The sequence below is a fragment of the Acartia tonsa genome, chromosome 6 (genome assembly GCF_053477335.1).
Source record: "Acartia tonsa isolate MP-2025a chromosome 6, ASM5347733v1, whole genome shotgun sequence".
Lineage (NCBI taxonomy): Eukaryota > Metazoa > Arthropoda > Copepoda > Calanoida > Acartiidae > Acartia > Acartia tonsa.
In genome coordinates, this window is record NC_137265.1 from 34,668,715 (window position 1) to 34,683,656 (window position 14,942).

At 30.8% G+C, this 14,942-nt stretch overlaps 2 protein-coding genes across 5 annotated transcripts; one reads left to right on the forward strand and one right to left on the reverse strand.

Annotated features, from left to right (window-relative positions):
• The first annotated feature begins 989 nt into the window (after nucleotides 1–989).
• Nucleotides 990–14,376, forward strand: xit (ALG6/ALG8 family glucosyltransferase xit). 4 transcript variants are annotated; one of them, XM_080164503.1, is made up of 12 exons: nucleotides 990–1,154; nucleotides 1,299–1,446; nucleotides 1,860–2,048; nucleotides 2,293–2,399; nucleotides 2,728–3,013; nucleotides 3,509–3,592; nucleotides 3,935–4,061; nucleotides 4,624–4,730; nucleotides 5,242–5,333; nucleotides 12,833–12,891; nucleotides 13,414–13,653; nucleotides 13,846–14,376. In XM_080164503.1, exons 1-11 carry the CDS (start codon nucleotides 1,077–1,079, stop codon nucleotides 13,610–13,612), a joined length of 1,476 nt encoding a protein of 491 aa, XP_080020629.1. In that variant the 5' UTR covers nucleotides 990–1,076; the 3' UTR covers nucleotides 13,613–13,653; nucleotides 13,846–14,376. The 4 variants fall into 4 exon arrangements, with proteins under 4 accessions (XP_080020629.1, XP_080020628.1, XP_080020631.1 ...); XM_080164502.1 differs by having other exon boundaries at nucleotides 13,872–14,376; XM_080164505.1 differs by having other exon boundaries at nucleotides 13,882–14,376.
• Nucleotides 5,963–11,081, reverse strand: LOC145322487 (perlucin-like). Its single transcript, XM_080164506.1, has 9 exons — nucleotides 11,040–11,081; nucleotides 10,097–10,154; nucleotides 9,959–9,985; nucleotides 9,631–9,675; nucleotides 8,673–8,795; nucleotides 8,397–8,492; nucleotides 8,149–8,213; nucleotides 6,987–7,066; nucleotides 5,963–6,793 (listed from the first exon to the last, which is right to left on the reverse strand). Exons 1-9 carry the CDS (start codon nucleotides 11,049–11,051, stop codon nucleotides 6,712–6,714), a joined length of 588 nt encoding a protein of 195 aa, XP_080020632.1. The 5' UTR covers nucleotides 11,052–11,081; the 3' UTR covers nucleotides 5,963–6,711.
• Nucleotides 14,377–14,942: the final 566 nt, after the last annotated feature.

Below are 14,942 nucleotides of genomic sequence, written 5' to 3' on the forward strand. Positions count from 1 at the left end.
TTATGAAAAATTGCCTAAAATGGCTTAAAACCGGCAAAAAATGTTTTGTATTAAATTCATAAAAGCATATGTTAGAAATAGAATATCAAACTAAAGATAAAAGCAAATTTGACTTTTTTGATATTAAAAAAATATAAAAATATTAATGACGACATTTTTTAGAAAAAAAAATTACCGCGGCACTTTCGCTCCAACAGCTTCAAGGACAAAAACTCTTTGACAAAATATTCTCCATTTTTTTAATGTAATTTTAATATTTTTTGTATGTAAAATCTTGTTTTCTAATATATCTTTGGAAACTTTTAAAATTTTATTACGATGCATCGGGCTTTTCCCTCTAGCATTAGGAAGAATATAGAGAGAAAATTTTCAATAAACAGTTTAAAACCATCGTATTACATTTATCCAGCTTCCCTGAAAAAACATTAACCTATCAGACAAACCATTTCCGAGATCTTAAGCTTTAGAAAAGATACCTAACTATTTATATCATAGATTTGTTTAATGAAAAAAAGTTTAAATATGAGTCTAAAAATCAATATTAATGTTGGAACATTTTGACAAGAGAAAACTTGTCCTCAATTTATTTACATTTGTCTGTCAACAAATACACGACACAGAAGTTATTTATTTATATTCTTTTCATTTGTCCATCGTATTTGAACGGGTAGTAAAAGACAGATTAATAGCCTAAAACCATCCTAAATTTTAGATTATAGCTTCCTTAAAATGCATGAAGTATTTTAGATTTCTAAATTTACAGAAAAAAACCTTTCTATCTTTAATTACTACATAGTTTATTAATTCAACTACAATTATATAATTATTCAACTCTTTTATTATTTGATATTTTAGAAAAGAACTATAGACAAATTTTTTTTTAAAAAGTTAACATAAATTTTTATCGTTTTACTAGCTACTGTTTTTTACTTATAATTAACACATAACCTTTATAGATTTTATCAGAAACCTACCCCTCTCTTTTTAATATCTATATATTTAAATTTCAGTCGACCATAAATTTAAAATGGCTTAAACATTTTTGAGAGCTTGACATAATATTTGAATAATTAAAAATGTTCTTGGCGGGATTTATAGTTTTATCCTGTGTGAAACTGCTTTACCTGCCCTCTTATAAATCAACAGATTTTGAGGTAATAGATATAATTTAGTTAAATACTCTACAAACCAGCCAATAGGAAAACAATGGAGAAAATATGTGGCCATAATATTGATTAGAAAGTCTTCAGATTATGGATCTAGATTGACCATATAGATCTACTATATTTATTTTTAAGGTGCACCGGAACTGGTTGGCCATCACCTCCAGCAAGAACCTGGAGGACTGGTACTATGAGTCCACATCTCCCTGGACACTGGATTATCCGCCATTCTTTGCCTGGTTCGAGTTCGCCCTTTCAAAGGCGGCGTACTATTTTGATCCAGGCAGCAAATCTTTGATAGCAATTAAAGTCTTTTTTTGACCGATGGATAAGTTTCAGGCTTAATAATTAAGTAATAAGAGTTTATTTCATAAAATGAGTGACGGTAAATTTGATGTTTTATCAGGACGGTAAATTTGACTGTAAATTACACTGGTATTCCCCAGAGATTAATAAACACGTTCTCTAATTTGTTGGTCTAAATGCTTTGCATTAGGTGCTCTTGTATATGTACAAGCAGGATTTGATACCTACCTATTTGCTATTTTATTATCTAGATCAAAATGATTTAGTTACTGGGGATGCCGTGGCCTTAAAAAAGTTCAAACCATAACAAATAGGACCTAACAACAAAGGTAGTGCAATAAAAGAGAAAAATAACATTAATTTTTTTTTATCAAAGATATGCTTTTCAAGGAATGTTAAAAATCAAGAACCTAAATTACGCGAGTAGCAAAACCATTTTATTCCAACGGCTATCTGTGATTGTGACAGACTTTTTATTTGCCTATGGGGCGTGGCTGTGCACCAAGAACATGCACAATTTAAAGAGTATTCAAGCGAGGGGACCTTCCAGGGATGCCGCGGTCTTCTTCCTGCTTATAGGCAATTGAGATTTTTTTCTTAAAAGAAAGGTTAATTTATCCAGGGAGGGATTGGATAATGATATTGTACTGTAAATTATACTGGTTCCCTAAGTTTTATAGGCTAGTTCTCGTTTTATTTAGGTAAAAAAATTGGGTACTTTTATTAATTCTTGGTACTAATTAGTATCGACTAATAATATTAATCTAAAGAAGGGGAAATTTTGTTATCATCATTGAAAAAATCTTAATGTTATACTTTTTAGCCAATGCTGGTCTATTCTTGGTGGATCATATACATTTCCAGTACAATGGGTTTCTATTTGGAGTTCTGCTACTGTCCGTTGGCGCCATAATGCAGGATCGGTTCTTAACAGGATAGTAAGGAATATGAGTTGATTTACAGGGAGCAAGGGGCCATTGGGCTGTTTATTACAAACTAGTTTTATAACAATGTTTTCTTATTCGTTGGCATACCTAACAACTTTGAAGACTTTTAATGAATTTTGAATGATTGGTTCATTAAGTTGAATGTTCAAACTTTTCAACATCTAATTGTAATATACAGATGAACTGGATGAACTAACTGACCAATAATTGATGTCCATGTTGGCAACCTAAATTGACGACTATTTTTCCCTTGTAATAATATCCACGTATATTCTATATCCATAATAAAATCAACTCACATATTCTTAACTACAGGAGCCTTGTGGTTTTCAGTTCTGCTGAACCTCAAACACATTTACGTGTACATAGCGCCAGCCTATTTTATTTTCCTCCTGCGAGCTTACTGCTTCCATAAAAACAACTTCTATTTCTCAAGGCTGTATAAGCTTGCCTTTGTAGTGCTTTTTATTTGCGCCTCTTCGTTCGGCCCGTTCATGTTTCAAATGCAACAGGTTCTAAGTAGACTGTTTCCATTTAAACGAGGACTTTGTCATGCCTATTGGGCGCCCAATTTTTGGGCTCTGTACAACACTGCCGACAAGGAAAGAATAAATTAAGTGATAGATTAATTCAAATGTATATTTTTTTTAACCACTTTAAGGTCGTTGGACTACAAAATAGTACTGATACCCATAGGTTTATTTTTTTATTTGTTAGCTTCAATATTTTAGGTAGATACCTATATTTTGGTACAAACTTGTAATGTCTAAACTTTTTACGAATGATTTTAATCTTAAGGGGTTTTATCATAATCAATTTTTTTTATCATAATTAGGGTTGTACTGTACATCAATTTATTGTCTTATCCCTTAAGATATCTATATGGTAGCTATGTCTTAATCCTATTATGTAAAGTAGTAAGGTTTTTTTCGTTATCGAAGCTTAGGATCTCAATAACTACTGAACCGATTGGGTTCTCTATTTTAGATAAGCTTTACATCGGTCCTGTGATGGTTTTAGGCTATTTTAATTTTGAGATTTAGGTCTTAAAATCTGGTTATTAACAATCCATAGTATTATTTTATTCTTATAACAAGGTGTTGACCATAGCTGGTAAGAAGAGTGGTTACCTGCAAATTTCTGGTACTCCAGAGGCTTCCATGACTGGTGGACTTGTTCAGGAATATAGAGAAATCGATATATTATTACTTGGATTTTGCAGACCATTTTTATTAAATTAACAACTGCCAACATCCAGATATAGAAATTCCATACCTTCTAAAGAAAAATATTTCTTTAAATAATGGGTGTTTTACTACTAACTGCCTGTTAAGAACTACCCTGGCTACCCTGTATAAAAAAAAACAAACCTAAACATAATGAATAAACAAATAAACGAAAATTACTTACCCCCTCTATTTTCAATTAGAGGATAGAGGAGGGTTTCAGTGCTCAACAAGGCACTTTAAGGGAAATCGACAAAAAATAAATATTTTTTCAATAATTTTCTCTAATTGATTCAGGACATAGAGCATGTTGTACTGCCTTCAGTCCCTCCCCTGGCCACATTTGTTACAACTTTTGTCATGATGCTTCCTGCCCTCATCAAACTATGGAGAGCCCCCACTAGCATCAATTTTATCAGGCATTCTCCCAGTTGTCAAGTGAAATTAAATTAACTCAAAGATCTCAGGGATAAGACAATGGATGATTCATTGATGTATGTACCTGATCATGATAAACACAATTACCCGATCTCTAGATTATAGTTATTAACTATTGGGAAAGTTTGGACAACGCAATTTTAAACCAATCTATCATGATTTAATAAAAGTAACCAAAGTTTTTAAGCCAACAAATAAGAGAACTTGTTTATTAAACTGGATACTAGTTCAATTAAAATCCAAATGCCAATATCTGATTTTAGGAAGGAATGGGACCTTTACTGAAAATTATGTTGGTTTCCAAAGTTCTAAAAACAAGAGAGGTACCTACCTATCTTTATTTAGTTAAACAAAATCGGAGACTTATGTTCAAATATTCATTGGACTGTTATTCAAACTATCAGTTTCTTAAATGCTGAATGGATTATTATGTTTACAATGATTTAGGGTTTATATCAAATTATATTTCTTATCCTTTGACATCCCTGAATTTCAAGGGTTGATGTTATACACTCTTCAACTGAGAAAATTCTTGTTTTGAAGGAGCTTAACCATTTGCGGATGGTGCTCGTTCTTGTTCGGGTGGCACGTGCACGAGAAGGCCATACTAATCATGATTGTGCCTATGACACTACTGTCTGTTATTTCTAAACAGGAAGGTTTTAAATCACATTCGTTCTACTCTAAGCATGGTTATTTAGTAATGTATAATATTACAATTGATTTATTATTATTTGGATCTTACACCAGATTATCATGTGCTCTAATAAAGTGAACCATGTAGTAGGTTAAAATAATGATCCCCTCTTAACCCTATCTGCTCCAGTCCTACTGGGTTAACGAACTAATCAATAGATGACAGGGGAAATAGCAACCTAAATTGACGACAATGTTTGCCGTGTCATAATATTTACGCATATTTTACATCCATTATGACCACTTATTTTTCCTAGCTAATTACCTAAAAATGATAGGGTTCTGGTTATCTAATGGATATTAGATAAAGTACCATTAAACAGACTATCATCCCTTTAATTACACGACCTTTGATTGGAATTCCTAAATGTGTGGGCTTAGTAATGAGTGATGTGTCTTTTACAGGCCAAGACAACGACATACTACCAGAGAAAAAAAATTCTTAATGAAACGTGATTTTAAACCAACAGGAGGCGAGATTCTTTTTGATCCTGGCCATAACTGGACATTTTAGCCTGTTTCCTTTGCTTTTCAAACATCAGGAGCTGTATACTAAGGTAGGATAGTTAAGGCAGGGATTTTAAGGGATAAGACAATTATTTTTGATCCTTGGCTATAACTGGACATTTTAGCCTGTTTCCACTACTTTTTCAACATCAGGAGTTGTATACTAAGGTGAGAATATATATAGGTAAACGTTTCTTGGTCTGTCTGTCTTCTTTGTTCGTCCGTAACGCTATAGGGGAAATGTAATTTTCTCGGATGGTTTTTAAGATAGAAAGCTATAGACACTGACAGCTTTCCACGGATTACTTAGTCCATAGGTCATGGTTAAAAAGACACGAAAACATCCGCCATGCTTGTGCTCAGTGTGTCTTTAAATTTGGGCTCAGATTCTCACGGAGTGTGCATCCCTATGCCCTGCTAAGTGCATCCCCATTTCTATACTTTTTAATTTTATCAACGTTTTTTATATTCGCTTTTCAACTTCAGGGCATGATCCAAAAATTCAAATGTCATGTTTATTGGAAGGAAAAAAGTTTTGGTTGGAAAGTCATTGTAGACTTAAAACCTAATCTTGTGTGAAGTATTGTTCGGCTTAAAACCCTGATGTTGTGATACATTTTTCTGGGAAGTCCCGCCCCTGGTTGGTAAAACAAAATAAAATTTTTATAAACAGTTTTTGTGAATCAAAAAGTTTATTTAACATCTTTAAGGATAAATAAGTATTTAAGGAAAATATTACATATTATATAAAAATTTAAATTTACAATAACAAAATGAATTTTAATCAGGGGATTATGAGAAAAGAGAAACGTTTACACTTCTCAGAAATCCCAAAGGGGGAAAAGGTATTAGACATTTTTTTTAACCACACTTAAATAAAGGAATTCAAAAAAAAGAGTTAAATTTATATTTGCAGTTGCTTTGATGTAGCAAAATATGGAACTGTGAAGTAACGGTGACTGGAAGGACACTATCGATGAAAAATTTTCCTTAAATTTTTGTTATTCAAGATATGGGATTTTTTTGTTGAAAAAAATTTAAGTTTATTTCAAATGTTTTAAAATTGTCAAATATGATATGAAAAAGCAAAAAGATATTCAGCATGGAACAGTGGTTTTCGGTAAGAGGGGTGGTATTACCGCCGTTTTTCACAGTTTCACATTATATAGAACAACTATCCTGCCAAGATTATTCGAGTTCCTTTGGGTTTTAGGTTTGGTTACAAACATGTATCATACACCTGTCCTCCCCCTCCCCCCATCCATTATAATAATTTTTTGCTTTAATTACAATAGTATCATCAAACTTTTTTTTGAATATTTTTTAAAAATTATTAATGGGAATGAAGTGTAAACCCCTTTCAACCAATATTATCTTTCTGCATTTAATGTGTAAACATTGGTTCTAGTTTTGCTTGCGCAACTGAACTTAGCCACGTGAAAGTAGTCCTGACAATCTACTGTATTTAGGGTGACATCTTATTATTCTTTCTCTATCATTTCTATCGCTTCTAAAATTTTGATGATTAATATTTGAAAGTCACGTGTATTTAACTGCTTGAAGCTTGAAAAATGGAAATATTTAAGATGTTTGAATTGTATTGAATACAAAAAATACTTCTTTTATGGCAATTTTTACTTAAACTCAAAATAAAAGCATAAGCTTAAAATAGTGTTTCTTAAATTATTAATATTGTCCTTTACCTGATACGTTTTTGGCACACAGAGGGAAGTTGCTTTTGACATTGGTAGTCATTCCATTTCCAATCATAAGTCTTCCATCTCTACAATTTAAAGGGATAGTTCTACGAAGTGTATTTAAAGAGTTAAGGTACTTAGAGTAGTGAACTTTTATATGTCTTGATAGAATATATTAGGCATTGGATAGATATGATTATATGTTAAAGAATTTTTAACATTGACCAGACCAAACTTTTTTTATTTGACAATATCTAAAAAAAGTTAAAGTGATTTGCCACATAAATTACATGAGAATGGTCTATTTTTTTCCAAATATGTATAGCCAAAAAACCAATATCAGAGAATCTTTTTCCACATATTTCACAAGAGTTATAAAAAAATTGAACAGGGGTTCCCCTTGGGACAAGTTACTTAAAAAACATAAAAAATAACGTCCGGTTCATTATAGGACAGGTTTTCTATAGATTCTTTTTAAAAAAAATAAGAAAACCGTCCGGTTTACTTACAATATACACATTATCTCACGCGGAAATACCAACTAACCATAAAACATATATATATATATACATATATATATAAAAAGACCATTCTCATGTAATTTATGTTGCAAATCACTAACTTTTTTTGGATATTGTCAAATAAAAAAAGTTCCGTCAATGTTAAAATTCTTTATCACAATCATATCTATCCATGCCAATACCTAATACCTATATTCTACTAAGACATATAAAAAGATCACTACTCTAAGTACTATACTAAATATTTTATTGGTCATTCTTTGTTGTTATGTGTATTTGGTTGTATAAAAAGTTTGAAGTTCTATTAACTAGTAAATGCTATCTAAAGTTGTATTTATGACAAAAAAGTTTTTGCCATATATAACATGCAACGAAGTTGAAAATAAAAATAAAAACTCAGTTTTTAAGGAAAATCCCTGGTCAAATCTTTTAATTTTAATCAATAACTTTATATTATGCACTACTACGTTATTTAAAATAGAAAAAACTTACAGTTCACTATTTTTTTTTAAATGCACTTCGTGAAACTATCCCTTTATGTTTCAAAAATATCCTTGAAAATTTACCTATCAAGAAACTTAAAATAATTAGTCATTTTATGTATTCCAGCTCTCTTTATAATTTTTAATTTAGTGTTAAATGTTTACCATAAGACAGTGCTCTATGCCTCCATGATTGTCTGGCTGGTTTGGTGCCCAATCAGTAAAGGATACTAAAATAAGAACCTTTCCTTAGCTACTTGGTGAATACCATTGACCCCATTCTGAGGCGAGGTCATTTAATGCCACCCCCCCTAAAGTTATTGCCTTTCATTTCAATTGTGTTAAAGGTAGTTACTAAATTTTCTGCCTTTTAATGTATTTAGTAAAAATATAATTGAAAGAAAATATGTTACCAGGAGATTCAGAAGGCCACACAAAATTAAATGCATTATCTATATCATTTGCACCAAACCAAAATCCAAAATTTTCTTCTGAGGGAGCAAGAAGAACTGAAATTAGATTATAAATTAATTGGTGACAGACCTCAAAGGCATAATAAAATAAATGCACGAACAAAACAATTTTATTGAGCACAGCTAGGCCTAGAAGGTCAACACATCAGACAGAACAAGGCTCTTTTAAAATGTTTATTTAAGTAAATGTACAATTTAATTTAAAAGTTATCTTACCACTAGAAATGTAGTCATTTTCGTTGTTTGAAAGTATTGTAGCAAGCTCTCCCCCCAAGGATTTGCACTCCAGAAGAGCATTCCACCAAGTCATTTTTTCAGTTGTTATTTTGTAACATTTTCCTAAAGCATAAATAGAAAACTTAGCAAAATTTTGACATCTTTTTAACTTACATTTTTTTTATAAATTAAAGTAAGATTACATTCATTCATTTGTTTATATTACTTGTAATTTCCCTAAGATTGCCTATCAAGCACCATGCCTGGTTTTTGCTTTACACTTTGAGGAAAAGGTCCAGTAATAGATATACATTAGACTATATAAGATGGAAAGAATTTTTATGTTAGAGGTAGATTTAAAATCTGCATCAAATTTTAAGGATTTTGTATAATTGTTTATTTACTAGTGCAAATGCAGTTTTAGGTAATTAACTCTGACATCTGTGATTGGAGAGCTTAAGTGTCGCACATCATTCAACCAATCAGAGCGCAGGTAGTTTTCAATCTATCAATCACAGATGTAAAAATTAATTAACTTAAATTGTATTTGCGCTTTTGAATAAAAAATTATACAAAAAAACGAATTTTATACAAAATCCTTAAAATTTGATGCAGATTTCAAATCTACCTCTAACATTAAAATTCTTTCCATGTTATATAGTCTAATATACATATTATTGTATGGTCCTCAATGAAGTGAAATTTTTGGTTTACTTTCTTTTATACATTTCCTCACTAGAATCAAAAAATATATTGTTTTACATAAATTAAAAGCATAGATTTATCAACCTTTATTTTGGATAAAGTGCTCAAGAAACTTAATATTGCATTTTCTTTCCTATTTTTTATAACAGCAGTTAATATAGTAGATCAAGTTTACAAATTATTGTTTTTGTTTCAAGAAAAAGTCTTTTTAAAATATTATTGAAATACATATAAAACAAGTATAAAATATTACCATATGCTATAACGCCAGTCCAGCCATCTTCACAGAAATTACAGTCTGGATTAAATAAAGAAATAGATATTCATAAAAATATTCAGCACTAAAATTGTAATTAATATTTATTTCCTTACTTTTTATCTCATTTATCACTTTAAAATACAGAATAAATTTCAGAATTATTGATAATTAGACTGATTGGATTTGGAAAATTCTCAGAGATGTTTTTTTATAGGTATAATTGATAATTTTTATAAAGTAAAATTTGTTTTTCAAGCAAACATAAAGCCTTTTTCGTGTATAATGTTAAGCTAAACATAAAAGTAAAAACAAAGTGATTTACCATCAGAATCTGCAAAGCCTCCTCCACCTAAATAACATATATTTGTATATAACAAAAATATAAGCTTAAAGTTCAGATAAAATACTTCTTTTAGTTTTTTTTCATTAGGATTAATTTAATTATAATACTAATTCTTACCAAATTGAGCTAACACTTGCTCAAGTATAGCAACATTCCCCAAAAACAACACTAGCAACTAGATAATTTTATACATTTCAAATGATTAATTTCATAATTTCAAGGATTCAAAAAAAGATTTGTTAATCATTAAAGAGTTAAGACCATAGTTATTTTTTTTCTTACTTTACAAATTCTATGCTTTTTTGCTTCAAGAACAATTTTTAAAATTTGTTTAGAGGTATTAAAAATCCTGAAATGGGCTAAGGAAGCAAAAAAATTTTGGAGTTGACTTTGTGTTACATTTGAACATATGCTAAAGTTGAATATAACATGATGTTATGTTTATAGGGAACTACACAGATTAATGTTCGGCGTTAGGGCCTGTTCTATTATGGTTAAACGAGAATGACAACATCCATTAAAGCTAAGTTCTGAAACGGTAGGACAAACGAACATTAACAGTTGTATAGTGTTAGAACTGAATAATCAAAATAAAAATGTATAAAAGTCGAACTAAACAAAATTGTAAGTAAATCTGTTAAAAAACTGCTTAAATACAGGATATTGTTTACGGACATACTTACATTTTTAGGACTTGATTATAGAGATGCTTCGCTTATAACAATGTACTTTGTTGTCCTAGGAATCCGTATTCCAAAAATAAGACCAATCGGATAATTCTATCACATAAAAATTTGACGTTAAAAAAGTTAAAAAGCAACATGTTTAAAATGTACGTATGGACTTTCTGGTATCGATTATAGAGTTGCTTCGCTTTCTAACTTGTACTCAACTCCTATAGGAATCATCATGCAAAGTTTGAAATCGATAGGACAATTCTAACCTGTTTAAATTAACGAAAAGAGCTAACTGTAACGGACGGACCGACCCTAATTATAGAAAAGCTTCGCTTTTAAAAATTCCAAAAAAAAATGTAATTTCTAATGTTTTAATTACTTACCAATCGCCCCATCTTTGCTCCTTACAAGCAAATCAGTTTCTGAACCAAAATCATTTAACAGTGTGGTTTTATAAAATTCTTTGGGGCGTTTTTGTGGGAGTTTTTAGTCTTAATATAATTCTAATTTATGTTATGCGCAGATTTAATAAAAAAGGAATTATTTGGGAAAACCAAGAATAAATCAAACAGATTTAACTTAATTGTGAATTGACCAAAACATTATGAACCTTTCATTCTTCCTTCATATTTTTTTAGACATAAATGTTCTGAATATTTAGATTATTTGCAAGCTAAATTTAAATAATTATAGGTTATTTTTTTCTAGATTAGTATTGCTTCACATGAACATATTTGTCCTTGTTCTACTATGATGTTATTACATCATGTTTATTTTTTTTCAAATAAGGTAACACCTTTACAATCACCGTATAGCTAATTGTCAATTCAGAAGCTTTTTAAAAATTAGTGACTGTCTGTCCGTCTTTTTCTAATAGCTCATGCCATCTATTCCAAACTTCAGATAGGATCGACTCTGCTATTGATTTTGAAAAACTATATAGAATAGACTATTGGCTTAGCCCTAGCCTATGGGTTTCGCCCCCAAGAGGTGATACAAAAAACTATCTTGTAACTTGTGTACTTTACTATGAATCGGTTCAGCGGTTAGCGAGTTCTTAAAAGACAGACAAACAACTTAGGTACTTTTTCTTTTAATAGGTCGAGATATTACTGGACATACATTATACAAACACACCATACTAAATGTGACATAAGAGGGGGGAAAGTTTGTACACTTATAGGGAATGAAATTTTAGTATATAATGTTGCACAGATGTTTGAGCTTGTTTTTACAGTTATCAATCTAACTTTTTGTGAAATGTCTTATATGATTGGATCTACCTGTAAAACTTAAAATTTAATTTTGGCCTTTTCCTTCTGGGGCTAGATCGGTGAAACACCAACCCAAACACTAAATGGTAAATTCACTGAGTGAAAAAGTCTTTGATATTTCCCAGCTATTTATTGAAATATATTTCGGTGGACATTGCACCCTCTTCAGTCTTGAGTTTAGTTGGATGTTAAAAGTAAATTATGAATTAAGTTAATTTATTTTTAATTGAGCTCGAGAACAGTCCCCCCTTTTGAAATATTACTTTTTCGTTTGTTTGTTATTACTTTAGGTTAGGTTAATTATGGTTCTTGTTTAGGTTTTATTTATGACAAAATTGTTCAATAATTATCCTTAAATGGGACTAAAAAATTTCTTTATATCCGAGTTGGAAGGGTGAAGCATCTGCTAAGCTTTGAGCATGAATTATCCTTACAATAAAAAGTTATATCATTAACAAAACATGCTTAAAAGTAAAAGTATCAAATATCAGATTTAACAAATTCTTTTAATCTTTTAGGTAATAAATTGGTCAAATTAATAGAGTAATTTAGTTTCAAGCCAATTTGTAAATTAAGAATTTTTTAATTTGAATTAATTTATAGACGTCTAGCGGCAAAATTATCAACTACGTTTAATACTTTTGTAAAAGTTTCATATCTGATTGCTTAATGCTTACTCAAGGTATCATTTCTAGAAGTTGGGTTTCCAGGAGTGGTTTTCCTGGATGTTATTGTTGTTCACCCCCCCCCCCCCCAAAAAAAAAATTATTCTTTTATCAAGTAGAGATCTTATTATTGCTTTCAAACTTAAACAACCACTGAATTTATGTTGATTTCAATATTTCTTCAAAAATAAACATCACACATACTGTTCCTTGTTGATAATATCTTACTTTTTTCAGGCCTTGCTGCACATTTGCTGGTCTGTTTTGGCTGTCAAGATGCTAAAACGCGTGCACAGGTAAAAAAAAGCGAGTTAGGGGGGGATTGAGTTTATCATTAAATGTGCCACTATTTGAAATCAAACCAAAAAAACAAAGGAAGGACAGATATGATTTTTTATCATTTTTATTTACAACCTCGACAAAAGGATTAAATTAGTATATTTGATAACTAGCTGTTAGCCCCACGAGGCCTTTATGGACCTTTGTGGAAAATAAGGGAGAGGAGGAGTTGTGAGTAGCCGACCCCACTTTCATTTTAATTTTTAAATGAAATTTATTTTGGAGGGGGGACTTTTTTGATCATATGGAATTTTTTCTTGAGGTACCGGAGGTACCATTTCAACAAATAGTTATGAACCTGTAGGAATGCCGTGTAGGTTCAGTGGTTAGTGAGATTATTTGCCACACACACAGACAATCATCCTGTTTCTTTTAGATAGGTATAAATACTTTGAACTACCTACCAAGTTGTTAATAGGTGTGATTTTGATTATATAATGTTTCGAAAACTACATGTTAATCTTGATTGTTTTATTCAGAATGGAGATATTATGCCTATGGGAGAAGTTGTACCTTCTGTCTGGCTGCTTGGTGTTTGTCTACAGTGAGATCCTACACTCCATGATACCTGGAGCTGCCAAATACCAGTTCCTACCCCTGCTATGTTATTCTCTGTACTCTACATTTGGTGTGGTTACTACGTTCCTCAGATTTTATAGATTCTTCCTTGTTCAATAATTTGATGATTTTTTGTATAGTTACATCTAGTGCATTTTACGGTAAATGTTCATGTTACGCTTTTTTTCTTCAGTGAGGCTTTTCCTGTACATAGTTGGATCTTGGCTATTCCAGATTATTGATAGGCCTTTTTATGCCGCTTAATACGTGTGCGAGCATGACACATGTACTGTCAGCCTAATGGCAGCTCGCAGCTTTTAAATTCATAGACTTTTGAAGATAATCGTTACCAGGAATATTTTACCGTAAAATGCATTAGATCCGAATAGTATAGCTCCTTAGTACAATAATCTGACCAACTTGAAAAGATTTGGGTTTTTATTTAGTCATATATGATTCCAATAATGCGAGCAACGAAATTTTTGGATCATAATTTCCCGAAAGCTAGCTAATTCTCTTGTATTGAACTTTTGTATAATATAAATGAAATTTTGAAAATTATTGTTCTTTTCTACCAAAATGTGTACACGCTATAACCAATTATGAGGGCGGATTGTTATTGCACCATCTTCTTATTGGTTCAATTTACTGAGTAGGTATCTAGATCTACTAAATCTATTCTTGCAATTTTATCAAATCCTTTGAATAAAACTACATAAAACGTTTAAAATCCTACAAAACTATTACAATCTGTAGTATGAATAATAATATGTAATCAAATTTTGTGATTTAGTTAATATTATTGTTTCTGTTTGTTTTATAATTTGATAATTGTATTTCTAATTATAATATGTTTTGGTTTAATAATAATTGTTGTTTAAAAAGATTAAAAATTTTTTACAAGGATTACATCCTCCATAAGAAGTCAATCATAGAATGTAATTGGACATAGGGTGTTTGATAGATTAGTCTTTGAAGAATGTTCACAAGAAATTTCAGGGGCATGTCTTTTATAACAGACAAGCAGCTTCCTGGATGAACGGAAGATGGTAATTGTCTGTAAAAGCGAAGCTATTCTATAATTAGGGTAGATCCGTCCTTATGACCGTTGGTCTGTCAGTAAAGGATGGCTTTCCACGATATTTTAGGCATGTTAAAAATGTCCTACAGATTTTTAACTTACGCTGATTATTGTAGCAGTTAAGAAGCGTAGCAACTCTATAATCATTGCCAGAGGGTCTTAATACATCAAAGTATTTACAAAAACTTTAGTTATTTCTCTTTTTGGCTCTATTATTATATCTAATTTTATGAACTAGCTAAATTAAATGCCCATTGACCTTTCCCTGTATCCCTCGGAATTGATGAATGGCCTGATTTGTTTAAGGACCGAGACCTGATAATTGAAGGATTGAGCCTTGACAATAGATTTATCAACCTAGATGGTCTG